The 15,585-nt window shown below is 54.0% G+C and overlaps 1 protein-coding gene across 2 annotated transcripts in view; it reads right to left on the reverse strand.

Moving 5' to 3' along the window:
* Positions 1–15,585, reverse strand: part of PROM2 (prominin 2) — a 33,363-nt gene that overhangs the window by 10,392 nt on the left and 7,386 nt on the right. For both annotated transcript variants that reach the window (XM_024108402.3, XM_042859288.2), the window contains exons 5-15: positions 13,759–13,822; positions 12,627–12,716; positions 11,935–12,134; positions 11,652–11,726; positions 11,499–11,562; positions 10,093–10,252; positions 9,142–9,294; positions 6,954–7,077; positions 3,464–3,555; positions 2,115–2,199; positions 837–983 (exon numbers count right to left, since the gene is read on the reverse strand). In XM_024108402.3, coding sequence (XP_023964170.2) covers positions 837–983; positions 2,115–2,199; positions 3,464–3,555; positions 6,954–7,077; positions 9,142–9,294; positions 10,093–10,252; positions 11,499–11,562; positions 11,652–11,726; positions 11,935–12,134; positions 12,627–12,716; positions 13,759–13,822 — 1,254 coding nt within the window. The remainder of the gene's footprint in view (positions 1–836; positions 984–2,114; positions 2,200–3,463; positions 3,556–6,953; positions 7,078–9,141; positions 9,295–10,092; positions 10,253–11,498; positions 11,563–11,651; positions 11,727–11,934; positions 12,135–12,626; positions 12,717–13,758; positions 13,823–15,585) is intronic.

A 15,585-nucleotide genomic window follows, 5' to 3' on the forward strand; every position in this document is an offset into this window, starting at 1 on the left:
GGCACAGGGATCCCATCCCCCTACAATGAACCACCAAGAGGGAGTGTTTTCAAGTGACTAGAGTCAGGGAGTGGGGGGTCAGGACTCCTGGGTTCTATTCCCAGATGTGCAACTGCGAGATCTTGGCAACTATCTAGCTATTTATACGGCCCCCATCACAATCATTAATGGACGTTACCCTCCCAAAGGGCCCTGTAAGGTAGGGCGGGACTATTACCACTTTACAGATGGGGACCTGACAAATGGGGCAGATTATGTGATTTACCAATAGGATCCTGTGGTTGACCAAGGTCTTGAACTGTGGTCTCCCAAGCCCCCAGTCCAATGCCTTAATCAACTATCCAGTCACGCCACCTCGGTATGCCTCAGTTTCCCCACCGGTAAAGCTGGGGAGAAGACTATTTTTCTAGCTCACACAAGTTGCGCAGAGTCTGTCCGAGAGAGTGGGAGCGAGGAAGGATAGGAAGACAGGACGGGGTTGGGGTGTCTGCCGGGGGGCGATTGCCACCGTGAGGCGGAAGGGAGCCGGCAGGAGAACAGGCAAAGGGAGCGGGCGCATATTGACAAGCCTTATCCAGGAGTGGGATGGGCTCAAAGGCAGTAGGAACAGGCAGGGGGTCTGTACACAGGGCAGATGCCTCCGTCAGGGCCAGGGGAGGGTTGGGAGTGGACCCAGGATCTGCAAGGGTGAGAGCCGGGCCGGAGCAGCACGATCAGCCAGTCTCAATTCCCAGACCCGGCGGGAGGAAGGGCTGCTGTGGAGGATGCAAATGGAGAGGGCGACCCCCTGCCTGATGTCACCGCACTGGCTGTAGCTTTGCTCCGGCACCCCTCACCTCAGCCTGGAATGTGGGGTAGTCCAGTTGGTCGATCCCGCTCTGCCGGAAGGTCTCCAGGTCCCGTCTCCCAGCCCCGTCGAGGAAGTGGATTTCTTCAAAGTGGAGGTTGAAGTTGTCGAGGCGCTTCTGGAAGTCTCTGGTGTACTGAGTGCAAGGCAGGGCCATGACCACCAGCCCCACGGGTGCTGGTCCTGGCTAGGGCCCTGACCCACAGCCCAGGGGAGCCTTTCCACTGATTCCTGATTTGGATCTGGCCCTAGTTCCTTATAGGCTGGGTGACTCTGCTCCTACCTAGCATCACAAAACCAGTCAGCCCAGTAGAGCTAGATCTATGGAATGGCCTCCAAACCAGTCAACCCAGTAAAGGCAAATCTGTGTGCCCCATCCTAGTGCTATAAAAGCAGGACAGCACGACATACAGCCCCTGTATGATACTTCACCCAGCATCCGAGAGGTTCCTCTCTCTTAGATGCACACTTCGTCTCAGACCCAGATTTCCCATTCGTCCCGCTCAGGCCAGCTCACTGCCGGGGGGATGAATTACTCAGCACTCTTTGGAAATTCTGAATGTTGAAGCTGAGCAGATAGGGCTCATTTTGCATGCAAGAGAAATTAGCCTCGTGCTATTTTGCAGTGTTTAAGGGATGGCTGTTATCTGGGCTGATACACTGGGGATTGAACCGGGGAATCTCCAGAGCTAAGGCTTCCTAACTAGGACTAGTCATAGTCTCACACCCTCTGTGGGTTAGGCAGGGAGCTATAACACACTCAGTGGGTTACACACACATTTGTATTTTTCCTAGGCCCCGCGTTTTGCATCCTGTCCTCTAAGCCTCATGCATGAGCCCGCTAGGTGAGGAGAGGCATGGTACTTTATATGCACACAGCTGCAAGGCCAAATTCCCTTCCCACCACAACCTCTCCTGGAAGCCCAGAACGGAGGAAGATGGAAAAGGAAGAGTCTCCCCTTGTGTGAGGACAGATGGTTCCACCACGTCTGTGCTGGAAGGGGGACGTTGGAGGAAACCCGGGACTGGATGGAAAATAGAGACTGAATTCACTGGGAAAGAGAGGCCAGGGATTGGGTCCCTTGGAGAAGCCCTTGGCTGAATCAATGTAAAGACTAAATCTCCCTTTAAGTGGGCAGATCTGGGGGCAGGGGACAGTGCGAGACTGTATGAATGTGGAGGTTTAATTCCCCTCCTTGCTTAAGGATGCCACAGGGCTGGCAAGAGTGGGAGGACAGGTGCCCCCTGGGGAAAAGCCCCCACTCACCTGGCTGAGGTGGAGGTGATCCTCAAGACTGTAGGCATCTCTGAGCTGCAGAACTTCCCAGAGGCCTGCACCCTTCTTGCACTCCCTGGAACAGAGCGGTGGGGGGGGGGGGGGGGAGTCAGCATGGGCGGGAGAGGGGAGAGGAGACTCCCGGGCAGCGCTCCTCGAGGGGATCTGCCTAAAGCCAGCCTGTGCCTTGGCTCCACATGGCTACTGCAGCCCCACACGCCTCCCTAGCGCCCAGAGTCCAGAGTCCAGTTTGGCACCACGCAGCTCCCAATTCAGTCCACGGGAGGCTTCCCACCAGATCAGATTCTACTTGTCTTCGGGTCCCCTTTCCTCCCACTCTACTGTCTCTGTTAGACATGGTAGGTCATTGCCTTGTGATTACTGGGGCTGGTAATAACAGGAGGTGCCTCTAGAACCTCTGCATCCACTGAACCCTTTCCTGTCCCAGGGATATGGCCAGATGATGAAGGGCTGAGACTGTCCTTTGGGGACCGGGATGAATTGCTTCCAGCCAGCCCTGCACACTGGAGCCTGTCTGGTAACAGAAGCGCTGACTGGCGCCTCCACTACCGTAACCCTAAAGCCAGGGAAGTTGGTAGGTGGCATAAGCAGGTCACTGGTGTCAGCAGCAAGGTGAGGAGATTTCAAAGGAGCTTAGAATGGGCCAGGTAGGCTGGAGATCGCAATTCGCTGAACTAACTGTGTGAGGTGTTTTCAGGTCAGCGAGACTAGCCCAGGTTTGGCCCTCAGTTGTATGAGGGGCAACCAAAGGTGGAATCTGAGCTGCTGGGTAAGTATTCAACTGTTGGACACTTAATACATATGCGGGCACCTCAGTGAAAGGCATCTTGATGCACTCACAATACGAGCTGGGTGGAAAATGAATATTTCCACACACACCCCGGAAAACATCAATAAAAACTGAAAACCAAAGAATTCCGGCCGCAACCTGCTAAAAACCAGAAATGTTTTTGGCCAGGCCTGAAAATGTCTGCTTTTCCACCGGAAAAAATCCAAACTTTTCGAGGAACGCCACGGCCACTTCCCGGGGAAATGCCCATTTAGCCAAAAACCCAATTTTCAGTCGAAAAAGAGTTTCGCTAGAACATTTTCGACCTGCTCCATCCCCAGAGGTCAGTGGGAGCTGGGACTTCGGGAAATCAGGGGTCTAGTTCTGATTTAAGCTCCACCCCCAGTTCGAGACGGTTGGCCTTCATTTCAAGGAGTTTCCTAAGGAGGCCAGTCTGTTAGGAAGCAGCCGGACAGCATGAGCAGTGGCATTAAGAATGTGTGTGGGGGGTGGGGGAGTCTCCTGGGCAGCCCCATAGCAGAGTACTCACTGGTAAGCAGAGGTTAGGTTGAGGTTCCTCTTCAGGCTGAGTAGCTGGGTGAGGTTCATGGATGGAGGCAGGTTCCCAGGAGTGTCGATAAACTGGAGAGTAGGGGAGAAATGAGGTATGAAGAGGGTCCTGGTCGGGGGTGGGGGGAGAGCAGGGTGTGTTGGAGCACAGAGGGAGCACAGCTGTGCTGGTCCCAACAGCATTTCGGGAGGAAGAAAAGAGCGATGAAGGGATGTGATCCTACTTCTGGGTACTGGCTAGAGCAACGTGGGGCTAAATAACCCCTAGCAGAGAAAGTCAGTGAGGAGCTTTGGAAAGCAAGAAGGAGAGGATGGGGTTCCACATCCGTACCTTTAGGGATCCCTGTCTCCATGGGCAATTCCCCACCCCAGCACCTGTATCATGGATATTCCCCTCAGACCAGACTTCTCAGGCTGCTTCCCCCACCCTCTATACCTGGGCACAATCTCAGTGGTTTGAGCATTGACCTGCTAAACCCAGGGTTGTGAGTTCAATCCTTGAGGGGGGCATTTAGGGATCTGGGGCAAAAATCTGTCAGGGACAGTACTTGGTCCTGCTGTGAAGGCAGGGGACTGGACTCGATGACCTTTCACAGTCCCTTCCAGCTCTATGAGATACATATATCTCCATATTAAAGCCCCCTCATGGGCTAATCCTAACACTGCTCATATCCCACAAAACCCCAGCGTCTCCTCTAAGGGGACTCTTCTTGCACCCACCCTGGGCTGATCTCGCTAACATCTGTACCAAAGGTGACCCTTCCCCCTGACCTGCAGTACTAGGGGCTAATTCATCCCACAGCTCCCATACCCTGGTCCCCACATGGCCTGTTCCATATGGAATGACCCCTGGTGCCATCCCACAGTTCAGCCACTCCCCAGGTCATATGCCACAGGCTACACCCAGCATCCTAACCACCGGCTCTTCTCCCAGCACACACATCCTGTGTGATTTCCTCTTGCTCCCCACATCTGCACCAGGGGTGAGTCCCCTGATATAGGGGTCAATGGTAAGTGCCCCCCAGTAGCCTCTATCCCATGGGCTGATCCTCACATGTGCAGTCTTGGGTTCCATTGGAAACCGCTGGTGCACAGCCATAGTACTGTACCTTGTACCAACCTAGTACTACCCCCTGGGATAGCCTAATATCATAACACTACCCCCTGGCGAACTCCAATACCACAGCACCACCCTCTGGGGTACCCCATTCACCATAGCACTATGCCCTGGAGAATCTATACTACACCCTGGAGTACCCAATACTACCACAACACTATCCCTGGCTACCCTAATACTACAGCAATCCCCCCTGGGGTACTCAGTACTTCCATAGCATTATCCCCTGGAGTACTGTGCTCTACCTTAGCACTAGCCCCTGGCCCCTCCTCTCCCTGCACTTGTAGTGGCCACCTTAGAGTTCATCTCATGGTCACTGCAATGGTCTATGGCAGTTGACAGACCTGGAATCCCTCCCTCGGAGCTTCCCTGCTATGCTGTGAGCCCTGGCTCCCTTTAATCCGTATGGGAGACTCGGTCTTTGGGCAGGAAAAGGAGCCTTGCTAGCCCTTCTGCAGCCAGAGCTGTCCAGTCCCTGCCTCTCTGGCTGGGCAGAGCCCCTCAGCGCATCTCTCTGCTTCTTGAGCTCCAGCTGGCCAACGGTGGCAGGGGGCGGTGTGTGGGGGGAGCTGCGGTGACAGTCGGCTTCCAAACAAAGATCAAACATTTACCGCTATTTGAGGAGCTTTAATTAATTCACTGGAACGATCCGTGCGGGCCAACTGTGCCCGGGGTAAAGCAGTGCAAAGGGCCGGGCGTGGGCATAATTGGATCATTCTGCAGCATGCAGCGAGCGAGTTATTCGATTACACGCCGGACGCTACGGAACAGGACGAGGTGACGGGACGGATCATCTCATCATTGGGTCACGTCATCCCTGGGGCTGAACTCGGTGGAACTGCATTTGAATCGATTTACAGTATTTCTGTGTATGCACGCAGCTAAGTGTATCCATGTACGACAGCGTGCACCCGTGCAGGTCTGTATGTGACACGACAGGCCAGCTCCTCAGCCTGCCCTCCAGCTCCTTTCACTACGCCATGTGCGAGGCAGATGGGAAGCCAGTGTGACTGGCCACTGAGAGCGATTCCTCAGCCTCAGGGAGCAAGCTGGAAGCCTGGTGGAGGTAGGTGACCAGACAGCAAGTGTGGAAAATTGGGACAGAGGGTTGGGGGTAATAGGAGCCTATATAAGAAAAAGCCCCAAAATCGGGACTGTCCATATAAAATCAGGACATCTGGTCACCCTAGGTGGAGGGAAAGGGGCCGTAACCCTGGCTGGACACTGAGTGGGGCAGACGTGAGCATGGGTCTCTTCCATCACGTCATGTCACAAAGAAACTGTCATAACCCATGAACGCTCACACATGCATGCATTGATTGGCGGGCATGCTCACAGGCTGACAAGCCTGGAGCACACTCAGGGTGCGTCTGCTCTGCAACCAGAGCCTTGACTGCAGCTTATGGAGATATACCCGAGCTAGCTTCTATTTAGCTAGCTCAAATCACAGCTCTGAAGCCACGGCAGCCCTTGCTAGCTGCCTGAATACATACCCACGGTCCCGGATGGGCTTGTACAGACTGCCTGCGTTGCCATGGCTTCACTGCTATTGTTATTTAAGCGGGCTAGATCAAAGCTAGCATAGGTATGTCTCCATGTGCACCTCTGGCTGCGGTGGAGACGCACCCGAAACGAATTATTCTGGTGATGGAGAAGAGAAGTTTTACAATGAAGCAAAAAGCTTTCAGTAGAGTCGTCAGTAGCCTGCAGGTTGCTACCTGCCAAGTCTAGTCATTCATGGCCTGATTCGTACACTTATACACACTTGTGCAAATGGTTGAGTCCCATGTGTGGGGACTCTAACCCCAGGGCCCCCCATATCCTTGGGACCGGCCCCAGGATCTGACAGCTTTATGGCCCCAGTATGTCAGGAGAGTATAGCGGCCATAGGGCAATGATAAATGAAGGCCAGAGCATGCCTTTGTGATTGCGTTAGAGAGCGGGAGTTTGCGATGATGGCCTGGGTCCGCTACAATGAGTGTGTGCGAGAGAGCTGACTGTGTGAGTGTGATATGGCAGCTGCAGGTGTAAGTGTGCACTGAGCATGCAGTAGTGAGCATGGTGATGAGTGTGTACATATGGGTTAGGTGCGTGTGCACTGAGTGTGTACAGGTGGGGGTGGGGATGAGTGTGTGATGGGGGTGAGGGTGTGAGCAATAAGGACAGAGTGCATAGGTGTGTGTAGATGTTGTGTGTGTGCATACAGTAATCCACATAGGATGCATACGGCAATGAGTGTGTGCACTAGGCAACTTTGTCTGGTTAACACAGCCCAGCCCGAGCTGGTTCTTCCATCTGGGGAGCTTACAGCACAGCTCGCCAGGCTCGGCACACCAAGAAAGCAGGGACCCACCTTGTAAATCTCCTGATTGGCCCAGTTCTTACACACCAGCGTCTGGACATTGCCCCCAACCAGAAAGGTGGCGAAGACCAAGAGAATCAGGAGCCAGGAGAAGAGGAAGCTAAAGCCAACACCCCTGCAATAGAGAAGGAGATGGGTTACAGGGAGCGCCCTGCCGGCTAGTCCTCCATCCTAGTGACTCTGCTGGAACAAGCAGGGAGGAGGGCAAGTTGGGAGCTGCCTTGCTTCTCTTTGGAGTCCCTGGCATCCACACACATGTCTCCGCAGCTGCACGGTACCATCCCACAACACTGCCACACCCGCACCGGAAGGCACTGACCGCAGACCTGCTGGGCAGGTTTGAGTCCACTCCCATGGACTATGGGAGAACTCCCCAGGGACCAGGCCAGACATAGCTGCTTTACAGCTAGCATGGTCCCGGGTCGGGGAACCATGCATGCTTCAGCTAACGCCATCCCAACTGAGCAGGAGAGAGCAGCACCTCCTGAGGCAGTGTCCAGAAGAAGGAACCTCTCTGGTCTGGAAAAGGAGCAAAATCTGAGCCACGCTGGCTCACAGTATGTCTACACTGCAAATATAGGTGTGACTGCCAGCCACTCGAGGGTCCCGGGTGGGCTTGTATAGCCCATGTTGTCGCGGCTTCACTGCTATTGGTACCTGAGCTAGCTAGAGCAAAGCTGGCATGGGTACCTGGATCTACATGTACTGAGGTCACACCTCTGATTACAATGTAAACATACCCTATGTCTCATGAGGTTCCTCAGGCCTGCGGGGTCCCTCTGCTCAGAGGGATCCAGGCTCCAGCGTGCTCGGCGGTGAATCACAACACGGGGATAGTGAGAAGGACTCTCTCTCCTCCCCCAAGTGCACAAACCAAACAAGAAACTCCCTAAGGCCATAGATTCATAGATTGAGAGGCCAGAAGGGACTGTTGTGATCATCTTGTCTAACCTCCTGCATCACAGAGACCAGAGAACGTCACTCAATGATTCTTGCACCAAGCCTATCACTTCCATTTGAGCGAGGGCAGATCTTTCAGAAAGGCATCCAGTCTTGTCTGAAAGACTGCGAGTCATGGACAATACATCCCACCCTAGGTCACTTGTTCCAATGGTCCTGTGAGACCACACGCCCCAAAGGGGAAACATTTTAAGTAGCACTGGTTGAAAAACATCAATTATTCTTTGTAGGGAAATTTCAGAAGTGTTTCTTTTATTCAAAACTTCTTGGTTTTTCATTGAAAAACTGAGTTTTTACCAACATTTTTCAGTTGTTGGTTTAAACTGGAAAATTTTGACCCAAATAAAGATTTTCCACACAAATTTTTGGTCAGAAAGCTATTTTCCGTTGAAAAAACTTTCAGTGAAAAACTCGCGGCACGCGAGCTGATTTTCAGTGGCACTCACACTGCCCGGCTCCTGGCCACCAGTCCAGGGGGTTCTGCATTTTAATTTAATTTTAAATGAAGCTTCTTAAACATTTTAAAAACCTTATTTACTTTACATACAACAATAGTTTAGTTATATGTTATAGATTTATAGAAAGAGACCTTCTAAAAACATTACAATGTATCACTGGCACGCAAAACCTTAAATAAGAGTGAATAAATGAAGACTCGGCACACCACTTCTGAAAGGTTGCCAACCCCTGTGCTAGTATGTTGTGAAGCACATACTGCCGATAAAGAACCTGCTGCTGGTAGCAACCATGCTCAGGTCACCTGGCATCAGATGTCCACCAGGAACATTTCAGTGAGAGGTGGAGCTGCCTCTTAGCCATCCCCGAGGAGACCCAAATGGGAAGAGAAGCGAGACGTGAGTGCCTAAGCAAGCTCCTGCATCTGCTGGGCTTCGGCTTACCACCCAGCCAGAGGACCTCTTAGTTGCCACCCCCGCACACTTTGATTGTAACACCATCCACCTTTTACAGTGCCACATCACCATGGAGAGCCTCCCAGCTGACAGAGGAGGGCTGGACTCCAGTCCACTCCCAATGCCATGTGCCCATCACAGAGTTTCAGGCCAGATGGGACCACCAGATCATGTAGTCTGACCTGTTGTGTAGCACATGCCACCAATGCCACCACATCACAGAGATATTCTCTCCCCATCACCCCCAAATGAGGTGTGAGGGCCCTGAACTCTCCCCTGCCCCGTCCAGTACAGTAATAGCCCCTTACACCAAAAGGAATTTGGCCCCAGCTTCTCCTCTGCTTTCGTAGTCGCTCGGATCCTCCCGCATGGCGAGCCCACAGGCCCCAAGGGACAGCCCCAGGAGGTTACAGGCTACAACCAGCAGGACCACGGAGCACAGCACGATGCCCACAATCCACCTGCGGAGAGAAGAGGTCAGAGGAAGTCAGGAGCCACAAGGGCAGTTAAAGAACAAGCCCCCCCACCCCCTCCCCACTTCTGGCTCATTCCCCCATCCTCGGTGGCAGGAGGGAGCCTGCACCGTCGCCTGCCACAACTGGGAGCAAACCCTAAATTCAGCCTCAGGCCCGAGCCCACAATCATTGTTAGTCAGTGGAGGCAGGAAGTCAAAAATCACCCTTTGAGAGAAGCAGATGTGAGTAATGCACCCACTCCTCTACTTCAGCTTTCTACCCTAGACTAGATTTGAACTTATTGGATTGGCATGTCATGACCCTCACACAGCCTCAGAGCCACCCAGGGCCTGCTAGCAAGAAGTCAAGTGATCAGCTGGAAAATTTTGAGGAGAGCCCTGAACTCCTCAGTGGACTATCAACAGTCGGGAGGCTTCAGTCCAGGAGCAGCTAGGGCTGGTACGATACATTCTGGACCCTCTTAAAGAAGTGTGACACACTGAGAATGCTTGTGTGTTCTCTTCTGCTAGTGGTGGACCACCAGAGGATAACAGCCTACTACTGCTTCCTGCTAATAGAGTGGCTCCTTTAGCTCAAATGGTAGAGGGTGGAGGGTAATACAAGGGATTTAGCCATTCCCAGAGGTTGAACCGGGAAAATTGTTAGCCTGCTTCTGATTTCACTTCCCCTGGTTTTATACAGGTGTTACCTGCTTGACTTCACTGGAGTGACTCCTGATTCACACTGGTGTGAGCTCAGAATCAGATCCTTAGACTCACATAGCTGCAGCAACTCTCCCGTTACCTGTATTTCTCATAGTGTTTCACCTCCTGGAGGTAAGGTCGACTCTTGTTCTCCGCCTGCATCAGGGCATCATTCAAGGGCTGAGTGTAATCGGAGACTGGGAAGCTGTCTGCAATAGACTGGACCTTCTCACTGATCTTGTTCACTTCGTCCTTTAGGTCTGCAAGGTGAGAGTGGGAGACATAGGGGGGACGTAGTGGGAACCCTGCAGCTGGCAGTGACGGGCGTAGGCAAGCACTGGTCCTTCTCTGCGGTCCCAAGGGGCTGGATCTTACAGGACCATTCACAAAATACATCCCTCCTCTGTTCAGGACAGACCCTCTCACCCAGCCTCTGCCGAAGTCCTAGAAGAGTCTGCCCCTTACCTGGTGCAGTAAACACACCCTAATCTTAACTGAACCTCTGCAAAATGACAGGGTTTGGATTCAAGTCTCAGGTACAGACCAAGCTCTCGGGCTCAGGTGGGTCCTAGGACTCAGGTCCCGAATGCTTGTTGACCTGTGTCAGAGTGATTTGTGCATGGACAGTAGGGGGGTTTGGGCTCAAACTTAAGTCTGAGGCTGGGCTTACAATGCAGCCATACTCTCAGAGACTCGTATTACCCCAGTTTGAGTCCCCTGTAATGGGTAGGAGGCTGGCCTGTGTTTCAGGAGACGTAGATCCTATGCTCAGCTCTGCAACTAGGGTTACCAACTTTGGTTGGATGAATTCCTGGAGGTTTCATCACATGATATTGTCTTTCATTAAAGATCCATCTTTAATTCCTGGGGACTCCAGGACAATCTTGGAGGGTTGGCAACCATGTCTGCAACTGATGTGCTGGGTGACCCTGGGCCTGTCACTTACCCTCTCACTATTTCGACTGTAAGGTCCTACAGGGCAAGGCCTGTCTCCTACTGTAACCACACCAAGCACAGTGGGGGCCTGGTCTCCGCTGTGGCTCTTTGGCTGAGTCTCTCACTCCCCTAAGGTTTAGTGCCTTTCAATATTGCCACTATTCACGCCAATTTCCAAGGGTTTATGACCCCAGTACAAAGATTTTCTTGTTTCTTGCAGTTCCATTGAATACAAGCAGGATCGTTTCCCAGGGACAGTTATTTCGGTGCCTAACTTCCCTTGAAATCAGTGGGAGTTAGGTGGCTAAATCCCTCCGAGGATCTGGGCCCCAGTGCCTGGCAGGAGCATGGATTAAAGTAAACAACCAAATAAGAGGGAACAAAAGTAAAGTCCCCAGAGGAGAGCACGGGGGGGTGCATATCCTAACAGTCTGAAGCCATGCTGGGAACAAAATGGCCGCTGTCTCCGCAGACAGTTTTTTTTCTTAGGAATTTAAAGGGGCAGTTCTCAAGAACCAAAGGCATTGTGGTTGCATAGCTCCTACTGACCATAAAAGAGGTTTTGCTCACCCTGCACAACTTGGGCCATCTTCGCAACGGCTAGGTCTGGCATCGAGTTGAAGGTGCTGTTGCCCTGGAAGAGCAAAAAGAGACATGTTCTCCCCCAAAATCGAACCAGCTTTCACATTTGCAAACAGGCCCCAGGCCTTGTCAGTCACATACCTGGTCAATCAAGTCTGGGAAGTTAGCTTTGGGGAGACCAGATAGTGTCTTCAAAACTTGTTCCACCGAAGGAACCTGCAGGAAGAAACCATCATTCCATGAACAAGCGAGTTCCCCTCTACGACTCGGCAGAGTGTCCCTGCTGAGCCAGCGTACGTGGAGCAGCGTTGAGGGATGTCCCGCACCAAAGGAATGGACACAAAGGTGCCCAAGTGGCAAGAGAGACCCACCCTTCCCTCAGACCTGGGAGGAGAAGGCCTTCTCTCTACAATCTTACACTCACCCTGCTGTAGTCAGCTCCCAGCTCCAAGCTCTGGGCTTTGCCCAGTGCCCGGGCACAGGACGTGCAGCGCGGACTGTCCAGCAGGGAGACTGCGCTCTCCTTGCGATCTCTCAGCGCCAGGCTCAGCTCATCCTGGAAATGGGTCAGAGTCCGCACGGTCTTGTTGAGAATCTGTAAATGGTTCAGCGAGTTCTGTAGGTCTTAAAGAGAAAACCCAAAGCTAGTTCTGGCGCTCCGCTCCGTCTGTGCCACTAACGCTATTCCCCTCGCTGGCAGGCTGGCCCCCAGGCCCTCCTGCCTTGCTGCTACACAGGTAGCTACAGAGCAGCTCAACAGACGGCCATCTTCAGTGCAGATGCCATCCCCCTTGGCCCCAGCCTCTGGCTAGAGATAGAATGTCGGGTCACCAGAAGAGGGGAGTGGAACAGAGGAAGTTCTAAGGCATCTTCAGGATATGGGTAAGGGATGAGATGTGAAGCCAGCCCATGCCCACTGTGGGGCAGAGGGAGGGGCAGGGATCCCAGCATCAGGCAGAGAGGATCTCTGGGAGGTAGAGGTTTGGACCTGTCCCCATCCTAGTCTGGCATGAGGAGGCTCCAAGGACTGGTCTGGAGGACTCTAAAGTCAGCGCCTTTCATTTCTGACAGTGAAGGACAGTCCCACTCGCAGGAGAAGGTGAGCTGCCATCTTACCTTGTGCTCTGCCCTGAATGGCCTCCAGCACTGAATACACCTGCTCCTTCAGCAGCGAATGGATGGTGAGGCCGATGCCACGGCTGACATCTGAAAAGCACAAACCACCCTTTGTGAGCTGCTGCCTCCGCCCTGCACGGAGCAGACGTTGCTCTGACTCGCATGAAGTGGGAAGAAGCTACGGGCTGCAGTCAGGCTCCATTGCGGCAGAGTCTCACGCACATGGGGAGCTGGAATTTGGAGTCTGGAAACCCAGTTTTATAAACACCAGACCTGAGCAAAAGGACACCTCCTACAGCAGGCTGGAGTGGCGTGTCTCTCAGCCCCTGTGGGCTGCAGCCATTAGATGGTGTCGTCCCTCACTAACACACACAAAGCCAGTATGCTGCACAATGCAAACTTCAACAACTTCAATGACTTGCACTGATAACTGAGAGCAGGATCTGGCATTATCTCTGCCTTTTCCTCTACCTCGGGGTGAACCGTGGACACAGTCCCACTCTCTCCCTGCCCTCGTGGGGTCAGAGATCCGACGTCCACCCAGGCCTGCTCAAAATCTCTCTATAGATTGGACAACCTACGCTGATTTGAACCAACCATGAAGAACCACTCCCAGCTCCGCAAAGGGTTCAGGAGAGTCTCCTCCTGCCCCAATGGGGGCTTTGCTTAGGGTTAGGGCGAGGGCTATGAACATGCATGCAAGTTGCCCATGAGCGCTTAGGGCAGGGCTAAAGCAAAGCTGCTGAGAAATCGCTCCTTGCCGTTTCAGAAGGCTATGTGGTCCAGTGGGAATTTTCCTTTTGTCGGGCAAGCACTGAGAAAGACCCCGGGCGCCTGGGATAGAGTTTATTTGGGGCAATGGGAGTCCAGATGCTGTGGATACAGTTGGGGCTTAATGACTTGATTCTGCTCCCATCTAAGTCAACGGGAGCTTTGCCATGACGTCGCTGGGAGCAGGGAATGGTGGAAGGGAGTCGGGGTCATGCAAAGAAACATGTGACAACTGCTCAGAGAGGAGAGCTGGGACCAGGGGTCACAGAGCTGCTTTCCTCTCCCCCAAGTACCAAGCCCCCCAGGAATAGGGGAGACTGCTCTGGCCTAGAAGAGGAAAGGACAACAGCCAGACACTCACTGTTCAGGTCGCCGATTATTTGCTTTCTGGGCACTGCAAACTGCTCCACGACAGACTGCACCCCCTGCCGGAGAGAGAGAAGCAGAGAAAGATCTCACTCAGCCCCCTGGAGGCTGCATCAACATGGTCAGTTGGCTTGGGACCCACCATTGCTTGGGCCCATGAGGCCTGGCTGGGCTCTGCCTCTGAGCTTGGGCATGGTTCGTCATGCTCCTGCCCCCAGACAGGGGTCCCCCGTGTGAGCAGATAGCCCTTGGGTTTGTTCCATTCCATGTAGCTATCCCAGTTTTGCTCAGTTAATTCTCCTGGACCCCAGCACCCGCCCATTCTCTGCAGGCTGTAAGGTCCCACCCGCAGGGCCGGCTTCAGGGTTTTTGCTGCCCCAAGCGGCGGGGGGAAAAAAAAAAAAGCAGTGATCGTGATCGGCGGCAGCTCCACCGTGCCACTTTCTTCTTCGGCGGCAATTCAGCGGCAGGTCCTTCCCTCTGAGAGGGACCGAGGGACCCGCCGCCGAATTGCCGCCGAAGAGCCCGACATGCCGCCCTTTCCCCTTGGCCGCCCCAAGCACCTGCTTGCTGGGCTGGTGCCTGGAGCCGGCCTTGCCCACCCGGTTCTCGTGAGGGATCGTCCCACTCAAGCCTCGAGTGGATCATGACCATAAAGAGCCGAGTCAGCTGCCAAGGACGGGTCGTGGTCCCCCTCGTGCTGTGGCTAATGGCTGGTCCCAGTGGGGTCTAATCACGAGTAACCTCATGGCTGGGTCCCCTCTCACCAGGCACGCGCGGCCAGCACCACAGTCGCTAAATCCACTCCTCCCAGGCGTGTTCTAACCACATCCTAGCGAAGACAAGGGCTTTCACTGACAGGACGCCACCCAGGGAAGGCACACAACTCCCCAAGATCCCCTGCACTGGCTTCTCCATCCACCACCCAGAGGTGGGAACCCTGCTTCCTGGGCAAATCTCCATCCAGCCTTAGCAAGTGGTGCCTTCCCTAAACAATAACCGATAAACTCCACGCAACCAGGGCGCTCTCTCCACTCACACAGCAACCGAGCTGCCCGCTTGGCCCTGGGCTGAGTGGCGAGGTGCTGGGGCGGGGACCCAACGCCCTACACGAGGGCTTCTGGGAGAGATGTAGTTATGGTGCCATCCTGGGCCTCCCTTCAAACACAGCTCCCAAATCACCGGTTGGCTCCTGCTGAGGTCGCCACTGGAGAAGGCTGGATCAAGCCCTGGGCAGCCAGGGAAGCTCGCCTCTTTAGCTTGCCCCAATCAGCGCCATGGGGAAAATCCAGGTCCCTGGGCAAAGCCTGAATACCTTGGAGAGCGGGGGTGTTTGAAACCCCCCTCCCTACCTCAGCGGCAGGCCCCACGTTGCTCCTCACCAGCCTTGGGGCTGAAGTACCCTTTACAGCCCCTACACACAGGTTTATTTGCAGCATCACACTGGCTTTGCTCCCGCCTACACCCAAACCTCAGATCTGCCTTAGAGGCAAGATGGGGCACAGGGAGTGGGAGGGGCTCCCCAGATCAGTGGGGCCATGCCAGTTCCACTGAATGGAGGGCCCCGAGGATTTAGCCCTGAGGGAAGGAAAACGCCATTGCATTAGAGCACTGATCATTAAGAGCTGCGCGTCTCATTAACCCCACCCTCAAGCCCGTGTCTTCGCCGGTGGCTCCCAGATAGGTACCGGAACCCTGGCCGGGTCTGAGCCCCACCTTGGCTCTGTTCGGCTGGACGGGGCTGTGCCGCAGTGCAGAATGCGGACTGAGCAAACCGCCTGGCCAGGCAGCAGTGGGGAGGGAACGAAACAACGCTTGGCAA

This window comes from Chrysemys picta, chromosome 2 (genome assembly GCF_011386835.1).
Source record: "Chrysemys picta bellii isolate R12L10 chromosome 2, ASM1138683v2, whole genome shotgun sequence".
NCBI classification, from domain to species: domain Eukaryota; kingdom Metazoa; phylum Chordata; order Testudines; family Emydidae; genus Chrysemys; species Chrysemys picta.